We start from the raw sequence: 18,695 nt of genomic DNA on the forward strand, positions 1-18,695 counted from the left end.
GGATGTAAAACTTTCAGTCATTTTCACTTTTTGTGAGGCACTAGTTGATAGCTGCTTTTTGCATCAATTTTTATTATTTTAGCATCTCATTCAAAAATTCCCCTTTCCTACATGGAGCCTGTAGGACTTGCCTTTATTGTCTTCTTTTCAGTTTAATTTTTGTTACATTCAGGGCTCCACTGGGAGGGAGAATGTCACACAGAAATTTTGAAGCAATTTTATCAGTACATGAAATTAGAATGTCTCCTGGCTATCTTTACTTTATTTAAAAAGAAAGAAGAAAAAAAATCCCTCCAAAAAACAACCAACTTATTTGTTTTCAAACAGAGGCACAAGCCCTTGAGGAAAGTGAGACATGGACTGAGTTACAAAGGATTTGAGTTTTGCTAAGACACTGTCAGCATTCTACTCTGTGAGCTAAAACCTAATCATTATTATTTCAGAGAGAAACTTCTCCATCCTAAAATGAGGAGCAGTGATTTGTTCTCCTTTCGATGGATGGCAGAATAATTAGCAAGATATCTGTCAAATACCCTCTGCAAAAATACCAATTTTGGGGATGTAGACATGTAAAACAATCCCAGCTTTCTGAGATTTTTACCTCTCCCAAATAAAAAGTAAAATGATATCTTGACACCTCAATCTACATGTATTCTGCTAGTTATACACTGAGAGGCCAGGAAAAAATTGATCAATTGAATTGAAATCCTAATACCATATCTGGTACTAAACAAGAATTATTGGAAAAACCTAAGGATTTGTGGGTGTAGTCGGAGAATCATAGGAGATAATTACATTCTTGCTCTCACCAAATAATTTTAATAATTTTTTAATGATTACCTTTTTGCATTGGTTAAATATAGCTTATTATAATCTTTCACTATATTTATAAGTTAGAGGTGACAAGTAGTTGTAAGTTTACACCTTAGGTGATAAGCTGTCCTCTAGAAGTTGTATTCTGGTGTTAGGTTCTAAGTTGTCCTCCAGAAAAAAAAGTTGCCTCCCTTTATCTACAAAACTTAATTCTATTCCTGTACTTATAGATACTGATTCCTAAACCCATCCCCACTTCTTCCCAGATACTGGTTGGAAGGGCATATGTCACTGATGTAATCTGCTTTCCAGTGTCCGATGTACTGCTATGCCAATTGTTTGGAGTTTAAAGTGACCGTTTCTGCCTCTTCATCATTAAGGGATCAACGTATATTCAGTCAAGGCCCAAGGGAAAGGAGGAGAAGAAGAAATATGCCTTTCAGCCTCGGTATAGCAAGAAACTCACTGCTTTGTACCATTATAGTTCGATGCACTTTCCCATGTTTTAGAAATATTTCATTCCCCTCTTATTTTTGAATTTTAAACAGGTGTGAAAAATAGATGTTTCCTAATAGCAAAAGAAAAAGATAAAAATACCTAAGAGTAAAATGTTACTGTGGAATAGATTTCTCCTCCTTATTAAAAAAAAAGGCTCATAGTAGTTGTTTTTCCTGTACAAAACTTCTCACATCTCACTAGTATTTACAATTTATTTTTTCCCCTGGAATGGGGGCAGGGAGGAGATCTTCATTTTAGACACATAGTCAGATTCTGACAGCACATATTGGCTAAAGGACAAGTCAGTCCTGAACTTTAAAACTTCCTAGCAGCTCCAGAGAGTGACACTGTTTTTCCAACCTTTCCATTTCTCATTAAGAGAGTTCTGAATGTTAAATCATTTCCAAGATTAATCTATAAGTAAAGATGTTTTTATACTGGTCATAAGGCAGCTTTTCAGTCCAAGAAACCACAGCTTAATACCCTTGCTTGACGTGGCTGGTAGAGCCATCAAATTCTAGAGACGTCAGACCTAAGAACCATAAACATATCCATAGACCCTCTAAACAATTAAGAATATCTTATAGGATAACACTTTATCCTTATATTTGCTCGTCATGAGATGAAAGGCCATGTGGCATAATGTGATTAGTAAATCATTCCTGAGCTTCTAAAGAAATTTAAGAACAAAATGAGCTAACTTTTTAAAAGAATGAGTTCTTCAAGAGCCCCTCTTTTGTTACACTGGTGTCTCTCATTCCGTCCATCTTCTTAAAGCATTTAAGGAAGAAAGGGAGGGCTTCCCTTACGCCACCGAAAAATGGGATCTGATAGAATCTTCCCTTAACTCCCGATGCTTTCCGATGTTATTTTCTTCCTGCTGGTTTCGTCTCTCAATGGTTATTCTGTATTTTTTCCTTCATGAAAAGAGAGAACAAAGTAAGAAAACCTCATCTGGTTGCACAGTACTATGGCATCTCTTACAAAGTATGCCCTAGGGGGACATCTGAGTTTGGGTTGATAAATTAGAAGTGACAGAAAATGAAGCCCTGGTCAGAGATAAAAGTAGTATGCCCTGAAGCATTGTGCCCTCATTCAAGAGCCCTACTTCGAGGAAAACTGAGATGCTTTCTAAAAGCATCAAGGAACAAATCTTCCCCTTTTTCCTTGGGTACTTTGTGGTTTAAAGGATTAAATCTTGTCTGTCCTACCCCAAACTCCCAAACCACTGTTACATGCATGAGCTAAAGTTCAAAGTAATTGCATAGTCTCTGAATAAACTGGGAGAAAAAATTATTCCCACAAAATGACACTAAAAATGTTACCCATTCCTGTGGATTTAGGAGATCCTGGCTTTCCAGAACCATGATATACTAAAGAATTTCCAAGAGACTCAAGGAAGGGATAAAGTGCTCTTTCAGTATACACCAGTCATCTCAAACATAAGTAAATATTCAATTTTACAAATCTTTAGGACATAGTCAGAGTAGGATATTAATGTTAGGCCTTTCCAGATCCTGGTTACAGGCCACAGTGACTACAAATACAAATACACATACATACACACACACACTCCCAAAAGTATCATTTATGTTTACATGTAGTAACCCTGGTGATGGTTCCTCATGACCCCTCGAAATAGAGGTTATAAACCAGTAAGCTTTTGCCTACCATCTCCAGATGGGTTGTCCACTGATTGAGTCTCCTCTTTTCATGGGTGGCTTAAATAAACTACTAGGGGAGCGGGGTAAAAACAAGGCCAGTTTACAGAAGAACTCCAAAGTGCGGCTAAATAATGCATTTGTTCTTTATATATTTGGTGGGAAGATTAGTGATTAGTTTCTTTCCTCCTTAGGATTCTCAATGATCCAGAATGGCTTTGACTCTGAATCCTCTCATGTGTAGTGAGAGTCTGAAGAAGCACATTGGACATTAAATGCCCTGAGGGACAGAGAGATGTGACGGAAAGTTCATTGGACTAGAAAGCTGGGAGACCTGGGTTAGTATCCTAGATCTCTCACTAACTAGGCTGTGTGACCTTGGGCAAGTGACTTCCCTTTTCTGAAGCTTAATTTCATTCACTGATAAAATAAAGAGGTTAGACAAATGATCTCTAAGGTTCCTTCTAGCTTTATAATACTAGTAAAACTACAGATGATGCCACTATAAAAGATTCTACAATTATTTAGTATCATTTTTTCACCTTTTTTTTTAAACAGAGAAGGAAAGAGAATCAGGATGCAATAAAGTAATGTACCTGGGGATCTAGAAATAAGGAACAGCTTTAACTTCTTGACTCAAGTTCCTTTTTAAACGTATCACTATTCATGACTACTGAGTCACAATTGGGGCATGTGCTTTTCTAGCTGTTGTGATGAATTTGTACTGGTCTATCCACTCTCATACTTGGTCATTCTTGTGACAAATGGTGTATGTGTGTCTAAGGACAGCCAAAGTTAAGGACGGAATATTTGCTGCCAGAGAACCCAATGGTCAACTGATTACATCTTACATAACATCTATAAAGTGCATGCAAACCTTAAATCTCTATATAAAATCTAGTGATTCTTATCATTTTTACATGGAGATTGACTATATGATTCTACTGTTCTCATTAACATTATTCCCTAATTAACTGAGGTAAGGGCTCAGTAGACCAAGGGCTCTAATTATTTAGGTTAGTGAGCTAGCATTTCTCCTAAGGAAGAAAGAAATGGTCAGGAAGACCATGAGGAATTATACACAGAAGACAAGGGATGTGAACAACAAAGGAGAAGCCACTTAAAATGTTCTGGAAAGAGTATCTAAAAGGTACTAACCTGAAAAAGTAGAAGGCCATTAACAAGCCAGCTCCTAGTAAGGCCCCCACAACAATTCCTGTGACTGCTGATTCTTCTAGGCCACCTGCTTGAAGAAGAATAAAAGGCTTAGAGTTCAATTTGTGAAATAATTAATTAATTTTAATGTTTTCCTTCTCATTGGAAAGTGTTTCCCCATACTTCATCCTAAGTCTATTTTTCTTTTCTTCTTTGGAAAACTTTTCTAGGGAAAATTGAGCATTTTTTCCTAAGAGGGTGTCTACAGAAATGAGGCTCTGGGAGGTTAAAGGCACTGCTCAGTGTTAAGAGTTTCTGCAATCTAGACACAGTGATCTATGAGCATATTTCCCAAATGCCAACCAAAGTATATCTTACTGATCTACAAAATTTTTAGTATGAAAGCCTCCTACTTTTTAAATTTCATGGGAATATACAAAAAAATCTGATTTCATCAGCATAGGAAATTCCAACCTGTTTATGACTTGATAGACAAATCATAGGGATCTACTCAACATACAGAGAAACTAAGTGACTTGCCCAGGGTGTCACAGGTCATAATTAGGAATTTTTGCATATGGAACAAGCAGGATGAAGGATACCCTCAGATGGGAGAGGGTAGACCCATGGAGAAAGAAAGAGACTTCAGAAAATCATAAGGTTTCCCTCACCAGAGAAAACAAGGAATTTGATATCTTCTTATTTCAACTAATTATACCTAAGTAAGTGCTAAGGTCAGTTGTTCCTTCATATTTGCAATCTGAGAATTCTGATTACTTTGAGGTGGGTGTACAATAAATGGCTGCCAGGGTATGCTATAACCAACTAAATATGGCTTTGAGCCCATTGTTAAATTTTCAGTGTTTGCATTTATATATTACAAATCAGGGCTTGATTTATTGTTTTATTGATTATTTAGATTTAAGAAAGTGATGATGAAAATGTTAATTATACAGATTAAACTTACAAGTGTGTTGTGTACATAGAGAGTCAATTGTTAAACATTTACTAGCACACCTCTTGTTATAATCCTTACAGATTTAGGGAAAGATGTCTGAAAAAGAGCTTAAAGATATCCTCCCCCTCCTTAAATAAATGAAAATAAAATATCATATTAAAGTTGGTTGGGACTTTATGGGTAACCTAGTTCAACTTCTTTATTTAAAAAGGAGGAAACTGAGACTCCATCTACATTATCGGTGCTTCATTCCCATAAGCCCTTTTGATTGCATTACCATACCTAAGACTCTAGACAGGCAAACTCACTTGCCAAAGCTCCCCAAAGATTAATTTAACTCTTACAGGAAGGGAATCAAATAAAGACCAAGCCTCTCAGACTATCAGAAAAAAGACACACAGAATCAGTCAGAGTATGGGCTAGAATACATGTCTCCTGCCTCCTACTCCAGTGCTCCTTCGTTCAGGATGAGAAAATCTGGCCTTCTTAAGGGGCACAGGGATGTCAGCCTTCCCAAAGGAGTGGACCCTGATGTCATGCCTTGGGACAAGCAGTTGGGCAGGTTGAGGGGTGGGGAATGACACCTTGGTCCTTCTAGGAGAACTCTGACCCCAAGTTCACCACAGCTCAGGCTCCACTCCTATGGGAAGGCTGAGCATCCTGGGAGGAAAAAACAGTTTCAGGGAAAGAAAAAGTTTTGGAGGCAGAAGCTCCTCAGGAAAGCCTGGCCTTTAAGCAGAGGCTAAAGGGTTTTGTTTCTCTTCTGCTTTGCCCCGCTTAAAATCCTCCCCCACCTGAAAGTTGGCTCAGTGGCTTCTGTCAAGAATCCCTAGGTCTGAGGAAGGGTTCTTCTCTCCCTTTGCAGGCAGCCCAGATCCTGCCATGTGCAGGATCTAGGGCTCTGACATAGCCCCTTTGAGCTCATGAAGTGGTCTATCGTATATTTAAACCTAGTTCTCTAGTACAACACCCCACAGGAAAGTATGAGAAGACAAAGAGGGCAAAATTTCTAGGGGAAGAAAAGGTTCCCAGAATTAGGGAATCAGAAGTATGAGGAAAGCATGGCCCTCCAGCAAGGGCTATCTCCCTTCCCAGATCCTGTCTCATCCAAAGGCTTCCTTTCCTTGTTGGCCAATAATGGGCGAGCAAGGTGGGTGCTTCCTAGCTTGCTTTTGAAGACTGCTTGGCAACTCTGTGGTCCTCTAACCCCGGACAGCAAGATGCCCACTATTACTGGGCACTGAAGGAGGCCAAGGCTAGGGCTAGGGCTAGGCCTCCCTCCCCACCCATAAATGAGAGCAGATCTTGTGACCCACTGGAGGACTTCTGACTTCTCTCTGCCCTTGCCTGAGGCACCCTGGACACAACTAACTGCTCTAAATCTGTGATCTTATAATCTTCAGAGGCTAAAAAAAATCATATCTAGGAAAGCCAAAAATGACCAGTTAGCTCAGTCCTAACTTAGAAGAGCTTTTACTTTAACAAAAATCTTGACTATTTTAGCATCCATATAATTTTTAGGAGTGTATTCACTTGCAGTCATTTGGTAGACTGATAATTTTTCTCTCTTGATATACAAGACTGTTTAAAAATCCAAAATTTTAACTTTGAAGCAGATCCAGAAGGTTTCAAGTATTTTTAGTAGTTTTGATATACCGTTCTCAGCAGTCAGGGAAAAAACCCCACTGCAGTCTCTAAAATCTGAATGTCTCCTGGTTAGAAGAGATGGATAAGTTCTAGTACTTTCTCCTCAAAAGGGAAGTTAAATACCAAGTACTTAAATATGTAAATACCAAAATGCTTAAATATACTTGAAATACCCCTAAATACCAAGTATTTAAAGATGGTGATCCTGAATCTACCAGTCTGAATAAGAAAACTCAGTATAAACCATTGACATAGTAAGGATGAAACCTTCATAAATATTTCCTATGCCTTTTAAATAAAAGAAAAAAACACCATGGTTTGAAATCTTGTGTTACTACCAGCCAAAAAAGGGAAATGCAGCTATGTAATCTATAGGAGTACAGGAATCATGTATGCTGTTTGTTTTATGTATTTGCACTAGTATTGGTGCCAGGGTCATATGGACAGCTTAATAAATGCTTTAGGTTGATTATGACAGTTTTTCTCTCTGATTTGTTGTTTTTGGGGTGTGTAGAGAGAAGGGAATGGCATGTTAAGTCACTAAACTTACGTGATTTACAAGGAGAAGAGTTTGTATGCTCCATAACTCTGGTTTCATCTATTCTTGGTTTTAAAGTACCCCCAGGGTACTTTACATTTGGTCTCATTTCAAAACGACCCAGTTTTCCAAAGTAATCACCAATAACCTAGAGAAAAACAAAAAAGAAAGTCAAATCCAAAAATAATTTGTTCTCATAGGGGATAAAATCATACAGTTCTGCATCATTATTTGAGACAATATGCTTTAAACTCCTTGCCTATTTCAGTGTGTCAATAAACATTAAGTGCCTACTATGTGCCAGGCACTGTACTCAATCCTGAGGATCCAAAGAAAGACAAGAGACAGGCCCTGCCCTTGAGGAACTCACAAGCTGATGGGGGAGGCAACATGTAAACAACAAGCTACTATGTGCAAACAAAGGCACTAGCATTCTGAGGCATCAGGAGAGGCTTCCTGTAGAAGGGGGCATTTTAGCTGAGACTTGAAGGAAACCAGGGAAACAAAAAGGCAGAGATGAAGGAGTACGTTCTACATGTGGAGGATAGCCAGCAAAAATGCCTGGACTTGGGAGATGGAGTGCCTTGTTGAAAGGACAGTAAAAGGCCAGGGTACTAGATCAAAGAGTCCATGGGAGTTGGGGAGTATAAGGTGTAAAAAGGATAATAATAATAATGATGATAGCTAACATTTATAAAGCACCTACTATGTGCCAGGTACTGTGCTAAGCACTTTACAATTACTACCTCGTCTGATCCTCAAACAATCCTGCAAAGTAGGTGCTATCATTATCTTCACTTTACAGATGAGGAAACAGAGACAAACAGGTTAAGCAATTTGCCCAGGGTCACACAGACTGGAAAGGGTTGTGGGGCATGTTATTAAGGGGTTTAAATGCCAAAAAGAGTGTCTTATATTTGATCCTGGAGGTGATAGGGAGAGACTGGAGTTTACTGAGTCAGAGGGGGTGACACTGTTGGACCTGAACTTTAGGAAAATCACTTTGACAGCTGAAGAGAGCATCAAGTGGAGTGTGGAGAGACTTGAGACTGACCAGCAGGCCACTGCAATAGTCCAGACAAGAGAAGATAAGGGGTGGCAGGATCAGAGGCTTGCATGGGGTGTGCAGACTCTTTGGATGACAATTTGCAATTTGATAAATTCTCTCTCCAAAAATAGTACATGACGTGTGCATCTAAAGAATGTGTTCACCTAAAACATTAGCAGTTCACTCACCAGAAGATAAGCTTCTTTAATTTCCGTATTGAATATGTATCTCCTTTTTGGTTTAATCATTTTTTTAAAGTTTCTATTTATTTATTTTTATCATTCTTTTTTAAAATTTTGAATTCCAAATTCTCTCCTTCCCCCACCCACTGAGAAGGCAAGCTATTTGATATCAATTATAAAGCTGGTCATGCAAAACATATTCCATGTTATCCATGTTGCAAACAAAAGCAAGAAAAATTAAGAAAGTAAAAAAAAATTATGTTTCAATCTGCATTCGGGTTCATCAGTTCTTTCTCAGAAGGTGGGCAGCATTTTTCATCATGGGTCCCTTGGAACTGTCTTAGATCATTGTCTTGACCAGAGTAGCTATGTCCTTCACAGTTGATCATCCTCATTGCTGTTAGTGTGTACAATGTTCTCCTGGTTCTGCTCATTTCACTTCGCATCAGTTCATGTCTTTCTCTGAAACCATCCCTCTCATCATTTCTTACAGCATAACAGTATTCCTTCACCATCACACACCACAGCTTGTTCAGCCATTCCCCAATTGATGGGCATCCTCTAGATTGGTTTAGTCATTTCTAAAAAAGATGACTTTAAACTCAAGATCTGGTATTTGTGATGGAATTCATACTCATCAGGACTAGAGGATCTATCAGTTCCAAATAAAGGGTTCCTGAGGCTATGCTGAAGCCAAGTACTGCCAAAAAAAAATCTTTATATAGAAGGCTCCCTGCCTGGATTCCATGAGAACTTTCCTGGTATCTTCAAGTCAGCTGGCTCTTGTAGCCGTGACCTTTGGAGTCCCCTACCCTACATGCACCCCCATGCCCAGCATGAGCTGTCTCTCAAAGTAGCTTTGGTCTCTGGAGAAATCGAATCCTTTTCTATGTGAATCCAAGTTTCATCTCAGCCCTAAAATGAAACTACCCACTTCTCATTCACCCAAATCCCAGCTCAGGGATATTCCCTGGATTTGAGCTCTCCCCCTTCCCCCAAAAAAGTTTATGAATTAGACTTTCTTCTCACCTGAGAAGGGTTAGAAGAGGCACACAGATGTCTCCTCATCTTTTAACTCCTTACTCTCACAATTTATTCACTTCTCTATCAAATGGGAACATACCTAGGAAACCTACAACCTCTATGTCTCCAAGCAAGCTTCTGGCCCTCTGTAGATCCATTTCAAATCATATCATGGAAATGGTTACTGTCCCCAAGATCTCAAATGGTAATGTTTATCCTAACACTATTCAATCAGTTTGTCTTTTGATGCATTAATGTACATCTCTATTTTTTACTCAGAGAGTCCTTAAAGTTTAACAAGAAAAAAATGCATAATTCCATAACACTTCTCTTGTCTAGCACACCTTCTTACACATAAGAGCCAAGATCTGATTCTTGATCATCTTCGAGTTGTGGTGTGATAAAATAGTAATCCAGCCATCAGGCCTTGTATTTGGCAGTCACTTAGGGAAGCCTGTTTCATCAAACAGGAAAGAAGTTAATTTAGTATGCTTGAAATTGGGTGACTCAATAAGACTCACATGCTTACCTCTTGAGTACCTGCTTCTGTATCAGTCATTGCAATCACAGAGAAATCACCGTATCTGTCTCCATTGGCATCAATGGATACCTGTCCTGCAATACCTGGAGATGGCATACCAAGAGCTAGAAGTCAGTTACTTAAAATACTTCTCTCCCAAAGAAAACATGAAAATGAATTGACAGATTTTTAAAATAATATAACAAACTAATACCAGAGAAAACCTCATCAGTCTCCTAGGTGTTTTTGTTGGCATTTGTAAAGAAATTTTAATTTCATCTGTGTCTACATTCCTGAATTCTTAACATTTTTTTTTAATTTAAAAGGAAAAAGAAATGTGACCTTAATTTGGAAATATATTAGAGGGGGAGGAAGGGAGAGGAATTACTCCATAAATGAAGAGTGCCAACTGAGAATCCTATATTAAAACTGTTGAGTGAAAAGTTGATCTACATTCATAGACCTTGTGTTGAGGATGATTAGGGAAAGTATTAAAAATTATTTCTGATTCTTTGAGGCCAGTGTTAGTACAAAGACAAAGAATAAGGTAAACACTTCTGGGTCCCCAATACACTACATGACTGTTTACTAAATGAACCAACATGAATTGGATCTTATGGTTTGATAAAGTTTTATGAGATATAACTTTTGATACTCATTTAAAAATATTTATTAAGTACATGATGTGTTCAAGGCACCAGGCATTGTATAGAATGCCAAGATGATTAAAATTAAGCTCTTTGTTTTCAAAGATGTTATGATAATGTTGTGCAGAGTACAGTAGTGGGTCTATGATTTCATTGGTATAGGGAATTCCCAAGTGAACAAATTCCCTCCACCAGTTCATATTGGGACTTTATCTTCATCTTGTAATCTCAGAAGCCTAGAGTCCCTGAAAAGTTAAGCAACTTGGCTTCAAAGTCAGCTCTGGAGTGACTATACTTCACTGACTCTCATGTGGAGATAGTATAAGTATGCAAGTAACTATAAAACAAGTTAGAAAGTGATAAATGCATAAGAAATGTACAAATGTTAAGGTAAGGGTTTAAAAGAGAGAAAAGTCATGTTTTCTATCACTTTTTTCTTTAAAAAAAAACAACACACTTTTCCTACTAGAGTTGGGAAGATAGTTTCACAAAAGAAATGACATCTGAACTGAGTCTCAAAGGATGGGTAGGACTCCCTCTTGGAAGCAAGCAAGTGTAGACTATGAACAAGGAACAACAAGTAGTCCAGTTTGGTTGAAACAAAGAGTATATGAAGGGGGAAAGTGGGAGATGAGACTTGGAAATGTAGAATGGTGCCATGCTGCTGACAGTCTCTGAAGTTAAGTTACAGAGTCTGTAGTTTATTTAGTAATAAATAGGTAACCACTGAAGGTTTATGGGTCCCCTGAATTTCATGCCCTTGGGAGTCTGTATAATTTTTAAATGATAATTATCCTAGTACTCAAAAACACATACTCCATCCTCAACTGTGAATTTTTTTTCCATTCAAAATATCAAACAAAGCTCAGGTTAGCCCCAGACCATGGTTACAGTTCTAAATGATCTGCTAAGAAATAAGGTGAAACCACTAGGTGAAAACTCACAGGGTTGCAGATTAGTGAGTTCACCTGAGGTTATTGTACAAAAGGTGAGATCTATCAAGATCGCAGCATAAGTAACATTTCCCTTCACTTGGGTTTGCCTGAGGTGAACTCTCTCTCAAGAACTGAGCTGCATTTCTGGGTGTTCCTCACTCTGACTTTTCACATCATGATGAAATTCAACTTTCTTTCCAGCCCCTTTATCAAAAGCTTTAAGAAATCAGTCATAGTCATTGCTATATAATCCAAATTTGCTAAATAATCCCTTGGGTTTTCTACCCCCCTTTGATGACATAATGGTTGCTTAGAGGATCCGGAGTTTCTTTTCACATAGCCTTCCTGGAGTTCCTCATGTGCCTTCATAAATGTCCCACGGAGACATAAAAGAGGAGACTCAAAAATGTCAGCAAAGCATAGTGGCTAATAGACTCAAGACAAAAACTTCCTTTGGCCTCAGTGACACATTTAAGGATATATAATTTTACTCTTCAGTCTGAATTTTAGAAATGGCCATCACTACTTTATCTCATTCCGCTAGTGTAGCTTGGACCATAAAACTGGTATGAGACAGCAGCCCAAGGGATACTTAAGTTTATGGCCCGACTCTGGACTGTGGTATTCCAATCATCATGGTAGCCTGCCTTTTCATCAAAGACCTCATTGGCAGCACTGTGTAACATCTCAAAGTTCTTGCTCTTTAAAAAAAAAATTGTCAGGAGACTGAAATATGACCATACAAAGTAGTAAGTAATTACTAAGAATGGGAAGTGTCCCACAGAAGATATGTCAACTTAAGCTATTTCCTCAGAGCAATAAATAAATAAATAAATTTAATATATTATATATTTATTATATGTAATATAATTATATAGTATATCATTCTATACTGTTATTAATATATAATTTATTATATATTCATATACAAACACATACATGATATATAGCCTATTATAGCTATAATATGTATTATAGCTATATATAGCATATATTATTAATGTTTTCTACATGTGTGAATATGTACAGGTGTATGCATATACATGTGTATATACACATACATCTTACTGGTAAACGTGTCTATGAGGCAATGTCAGCCAGTTAGTCAACAAGCATTTAAGTGTCTACTATGTACAAGGCACTGTGCTAAGGTCTGGAAATACAAAAAATTCAAGAGACGGTATTTACTCTCAAGGAGGGCAGGCAGCTAGGTGGCATACTGGATAGGGCTCCAGGCCTGCAGTCAGAAAGGCTCATCTTCCCGAGTTCAAATTTGGCCTCAGAAACTTACTAGCCACGTGACCCTGGACAAGTCATTTAATTCTGTTCACCACAGTTTTTTCATCTGTAAAATGAGCCGGAGAAAGAAATAACAAACCACTCCAGTATCTTTGCCAAGAAAACCCAAATGAAGAGTCAGACATGACTGAACAACAATGACAAACTCTCAAGGTGCTCACAGTGTGTAAAGGGGGAAACAAAATGAAGCAAATATATACAAACAATAGATGATGAATTGGAGATAATTAATTAATAGAAGGAATGGATTAACATTAAGGGGGACCAGGAAAGGCTCCTCTTAGAAGATGAGACTTTTTAGCTGGATCTTGAAGGAAGACAGGCTGTGGAGTTGAGGAGGGAGAGTATTCCTGGCACAGCGACAGCTAGAAAAAATGCCAGGATTCTGGTAAGGGAATGTCTTGTGTGCGGACTAGCATGGAGGCCAGTATCACTGGATCGTAGAGCAGGTGATTGGGTATAAGGTGCAAGAGGACTGAAAAGGCAGAAGGGGATCAGATTGTGAAGAGCTTTGAATACCAAACAGAGCATTTTATATTTAATGCTAGGAACCACTGGAGTTTAAAATGAAAGGGAGGAGAGATATAGAATGAAAGTTAGTGGAAATGAATGGATCAAATGAAGATTTTTTTGAGAATGAGAGAGAATGAGAGGTAATTTGTAACCACTAGAGAAGCAGTGAATAAACTAGCAGAGATTGATGATAAGTAGAGAATGAAAATAATAGAAGGGGTAATCTGATGGAGAAGATAAGATAGAAGGAGATCACTTGTCAGCAGAAAGGTTAGGGATGAATAAGCAGATTTTAGAATCATTAGCATAGAGATTCTAATTAAATCAATGGAAGCTGATGAGATCACCAAATGAAACAGTACAGAGGAAAAAGAGAAGGTGGCTTTGGATAGAGACCTGGGAGATATATCCACCTTTAGCCTGCACAACTTGAGCAAAGATTCAGCAAAGGAGACTGAGGAGTGGTCAGCAGGAGAACCAGGATAGAAGAATGTCATGGAAACTTAGAGAGAAACGGCTGTCAAAGAAAAGAGGATAATCAACAGTGTCAAAGGCTTCAGAAAAGTCAAGAAGGATGACTATTTTTTTTAAAAGGCCATTAGATCTGACAATTAAAAGATTGTAACTATGTGAGTAGAGAGAAGGGGTTGTATGTGAGAGATGTTGTGGAAATAAAAATAGCAAGATTTGGCATCTCATTGGATATATGGATTCATGGAAAGTCAGGAATCAAAAATAACACTCAATTTTTAACCCTGGAGACTGGAAGAATGGTGGTATCTTTAAAAGAAATAAAGACATTTGAAAGAAGCGTTGTTTTGGGGAGGAAAGCAACGAATTTTCCTATTGCTACCCATATAGCTTTAAAAATCACTTTTTGTCATGTCCTTAGAATTCTTATCAGGTATCAGTTTGATCAGGGTTTTATCATTCTTTACATTCTTTCAAGGAGGAGGGATTGTCTAAAGAGATCTAAGTCTCAAGGAATTCATGTACTAACAAAAATTTTTAAAAGCAGAGAAAAAGGAAGTCAGGTAATTGAGGATGAATAACTAAGAGTAGCATATATCTGAAAGAATATCAAAAATGCTAAAAATTCAGATCAAACTAAAGAAAATGAAAGAAGAGAATGAGATTAACACAAAGATGTTGTTGTTCAGTCATGTCTGACTCTACATGACCCCATTTGGGATTTTCTTGGCAAAGAAACTGGAGTGGTTTATCATTCCCTTCTCCAGCTCATTTTACAATGAGGAAACTGAGGCAAACGGGGTTAAGTGACTTGCCCAGAATGAGGTTGGATTTGAACTCAGGTCTTCCTGATTTCTGGTTTGGCCCTCTACCCACTGTGCCACGTAACTGTGGGTACAAAGATGCAGCTGGTTTAATTATCGTCTTTATACCAATGACTTGCATATCTACATATACAGCCCCGGATTCTCCACAGAGTTTTAAATTCACACTAGCAATTGCCTATTGGACATTTCAAATGTATTAGAGACATCTTAAATTCAACAAGTCCGAAACAGAACTTGTTTCCTCTTCCTCAAAACCACCCTCTCCTCCAAACTTCTCTCACATCCAACACCTTCTCTCTGCTCACCTAGCTGCCACCTTCACCTAGTCTCTCATCATTTCTAGCCTAGACTATTGCAATAGCCTCCAAATTGAGCTCCCTTCTTCCGGCTTCTCACCACTTGATTTCATCCTACACACCGGGTCAAAGTAATTTTCTGTAAGCATAAATCTGATCATATCACTCCTCTATTCAATAAACTGCAATGACTTCCTATTGTCTCTAAGATGAAATATAAATTCTTCTGCTTAACTTTCAAATCTCTACCCAGCTTGGCCCAATCTATCTTTGCAGCCTCATTATACATTCCTCTCCCTCTGTGATCAATCCAAATTGGCCTTCTCTCTGGTTCCTTCCACACAACACACCATTGTCTATATCCATGCCTTTACACCAGCCATCCTCCATGTCCAGAATGTTCTCCGTCCTCACCTCTGCCTCAGAGACTCCTTCATGTTGCAGCTCAAGCCCTCCCTCCTACATAAAGCCTTTCCCCCCCCAAATGCTAGTGCCCCCCCCTTAGGAAACCACCTGGTTTACTTGAACTACTTTCTATTTATTCTCATCATATTGATTTAATACCTGCCTATATAAGCAGTTCTTGTCTCCTCAATTAGAACATAAGCTCTTTTCCAATAGGGATTTTTTTTCCAAGTATAGTCTTTGTCTCCACATGGCCTATCACAGTGATCAGCACATTGCAGGCATTTAAATATTTGTGGATTTGATGGATTAATAAAAGGAGATGGGAAGAGGCAGAATGAACTCATATTTTATTCCCAATTTCTCTAAAAAAGAGAATGATCTTAAGATTTATAGAACCAAAAAAATAAGTAAAAAGGAATATAAAATAAGAAGAGAGATGATAAGAGTGCACCTAACTGCTAAGAATAAATTCAAGTCACAAGACCTGGAAGAAATATAACCCAGAGGACAAAAGAAATATTTGGATATGACTCAAGAAGGTGTTTTTGAAAACCCTTGGAGACTAGGAGATGAGCTGCTGTACTTTGGGGTGGGGATGTGGGTTATGTGGGAGCATAGAGGACCATCTAGATCTATAAGTCTAGTTCCCAAGGCTGAGGAAATGAATGCTCAATAAGAAAACTCCCTCCACCAATGCAAATCAGAGTGGTAACTATATTACATAGGAGATTTAGAAGAGTTACTCTGAGGACAATGAGTTTAAGGGATTTGCTCAGGGTCACACAGTCAGTGTGTGATTAAAGTCAATTGTACGTTGTCCTAAATTTTGAAAAGATGAGGATGATTCTTTAATCCATAGGCTGATAAGCTTTATTTTGATTCGTGGTAAAATGCTGGAGTGTATTATTTAAAGTGATGATTTATGAATTCTCCGAAAGGGAACTTAATAATCACTATAAGCCAGCAAGGGTTCATCAAGAAAAAGTCATCCCACCCAGAACAATTTCCTTTTTTTATTTTTGGCCTGTCAGGTCTTTTGATACCTAATATAGCCCATTTCCCACTAGGTCACACTGCCCCTCCATAACAACAATATCCTCCACTGAAATCTAATAATAATGCTTAATCATGGTATATAGGTGACCCTGTATTCTCTTCTAGTAGATGATGGAAATTCCATCCACATAGTGTGCCTGTATTTTAGCAAGGCATCTGGCAAAATCTCATTCTATATCCTTGCAGACAGATAGAATTATATGAGTTGCATGATAGTATAGTTAGATTGATTTGGAATCCAAAGAGAGCCAAGTTTGATCAATATAAATCCGTAAAGATGTCTCCAGGTGCCATAGGGTTTTCTTTTTGGCCCCTGTTCTGTTTAACTGTTTTATAAATAATATGTTATAAAGACACAGATGGAATAGTTATAAAATGTACAGATGACATGAAGCTGGGAGGGACAAATAAAGTTTCATAACAAAAATCAGGATCCACAAAGATCCTGACCCCAGGCTAGAGACAAAGAATAAAAGATACAGTAAAATTAGTGACAAGCAAATTAAAAGCATTTCACTTGGGTTAAAAAAAATCACAAATTCAGAATAGTAAATTCATGGCTAAATAACAATACATGTGGGGGGAAACCTTCTAGGGCTTCTCAAAGACTTTAAACTCAGTACGGGTCAAAACTGTGAAATGGCGTCCAAAAGAACTAATGTGACCTTAGCCTGATTTAAGGGTGACAAAATGTTCAGAATGAGTAGGATTATGCTTTGCTCTGCCCTGTTCAGAACACATCTGGAGTATTATGTTCAGTTTTAAGCGTCACATTTTAGGAAGGACATCAACAAACTGGAGCATATCCAAGAAGGGTGACCAGAATAGTGAGAGGCCTGGAAACTATGCCATATGAGGATTAGTTACCACCAAGGGACATTGAACTTGAAAAAGAGAAGACATGAAGGGTGGCAGGGATGATAGTTGTCTTCAAGTATCTGAAGAACGGTCATCTTTTCTCTTATTACTTCCTCCACCTTCCAAAGGATAACATTATCAGTAAGGCAGATCAGCTGCTCAACTGTTGGCAGCCCTATTCCCTGTGGCCCAGCAGAACAAGTTCAATCCCTCTTCCACATGACCTCTCTTCAGATACCTGAAGACTTTTGCAGAAGTTGGTCCAAGAGAACTGGAAAATTCTCAAGAATGAAATTGTGAAGACTTAAGAAGAAATTCTTGTGTGGACTGAAAGGATCCTTGTCAAGGATCCTTTAGAGGCAATTCATTTTCAGGTGTGAACTTTGAATTCCTTTCTTTTTTAAATTAATTTATTATTTTTTTTTAGACAATTGGGGTTAAATTACCCAGGGTCACACAGCTAGTAAGTGTCAAGTGTTTGGTATGAGGCCAGATTTGAACTCAGGTCCTTCTGACTTCAGGGCCAGTGCTCTATCCACTGCACCACCTAGCTGCCCCTTGAGTTCCTTTCTGACTATGAGTCTATGATTTTATTCCAATCTCCTCATTCATTAATGTGGAAACTGAGGCTCAGAAGAGCCAATTGGCTTGCTCAAGGTCACAGAATTATTTAATGGCAGAGCCATTGCAATGGAACATGGACTGGCTACTACTGAATGGGGCTGCTAGGTGGTGTAGTGGATAGAGTACTGGGCTTGGAATCAGGAAGACTCATCTTCATGAGTTTAAATCTAGCTTCATACACTTACTAGCTATGTGACCCCGGGCAAGTCAACTTAACCCTGTTTGCCTCAGTTCCTCATCTGCAAAATCAGTGAGAGAAGGAAATGACAAGCCACTCCAATATCTTTCCCAAGAAAACTACCAATAGAGTCACAAAGAATTGGACGTGATGACTGAACAACAACAACTACTAAATGACTTAGTTGACAATTTCCAATTCAATCAATTCCTTATAATTAGTCTGCAAACCACTGCTCTAGTTGATTGTACAACTCAGAATAAAGACAAGGCAATCAACAAAGATTAGGATTTTTGTGTGTTGGTTGGGGAGATTAGGGTAATAAGAAAAATTACAGGTAATCATCAAACCTAAAATAAAAAAATCAAGTTATTTCTCCTAGATAAAGAAAAACAATGGCCCAATGAGCTATAATGTGTTTTAAACAATATCTTATGCAATATCTTGCATAAAGGAAATAAAAAAGTATAGTGCAGTAATGGGCAAATAAGAATAACTTAGATTTATATAGTGTTTTAAAGCTTAAAAGGTGTTTACCCT

At 38.1% G+C, this 18,695-nt stretch overlaps 1 protein-coding gene across 2 annotated transcripts in view; it reads right to left on the bottom strand.

Annotated features, from left to right (window-relative positions):
* Positions 1 to 229: 229 nt before the first annotated feature.
* NPR3 (natriuretic peptide receptor 3) overlaps positions 230 to 18,695 on the bottom strand; it is a 77,178-nt gene continuing 58,712 nt past the window's right edge. The window contains exons 5-8 of one of the 2 annotated variants that reach the window (XM_027868754.1): positions 10,053 to 10,147; positions 7,283 to 7,418; positions 4,131 to 4,215; positions 230 to 2,228 (exon numbers count right to left, since the gene is read on the bottom strand). In XM_027868754.1, the coding sequence (XP_027724555.1) occupies positions 2,117 to 2,228; positions 4,131 to 4,215; positions 7,283 to 7,418; positions 10,053 to 10,147 (428 nt within the window). In that variant the 3' untranslated portion in view covers positions 230 to 2,116. Of the gene's footprint in view, positions 2,229 to 4,130; positions 4,219 to 7,282; positions 7,419 to 10,052; positions 10,148 to 18,695 lie in introns of both variants that reach the window. The other variant, XM_027868753.1, reaches the window with a different exon arrangement.

This window comes from Vombatus ursinus, unplaced genomic scaffold, assembly GCF_900497805.2.
Source record: "Vombatus ursinus unplaced genomic scaffold, bare-nosed wombat genome assembly UNPS02014791.1, whole genome shotgun sequence".
In the NCBI taxonomy this organism is placed as follows: Eukaryota; Metazoa; Chordata; class Mammalia; order Diprotodontia; family Vombatidae; genus Vombatus; species Vombatus ursinus.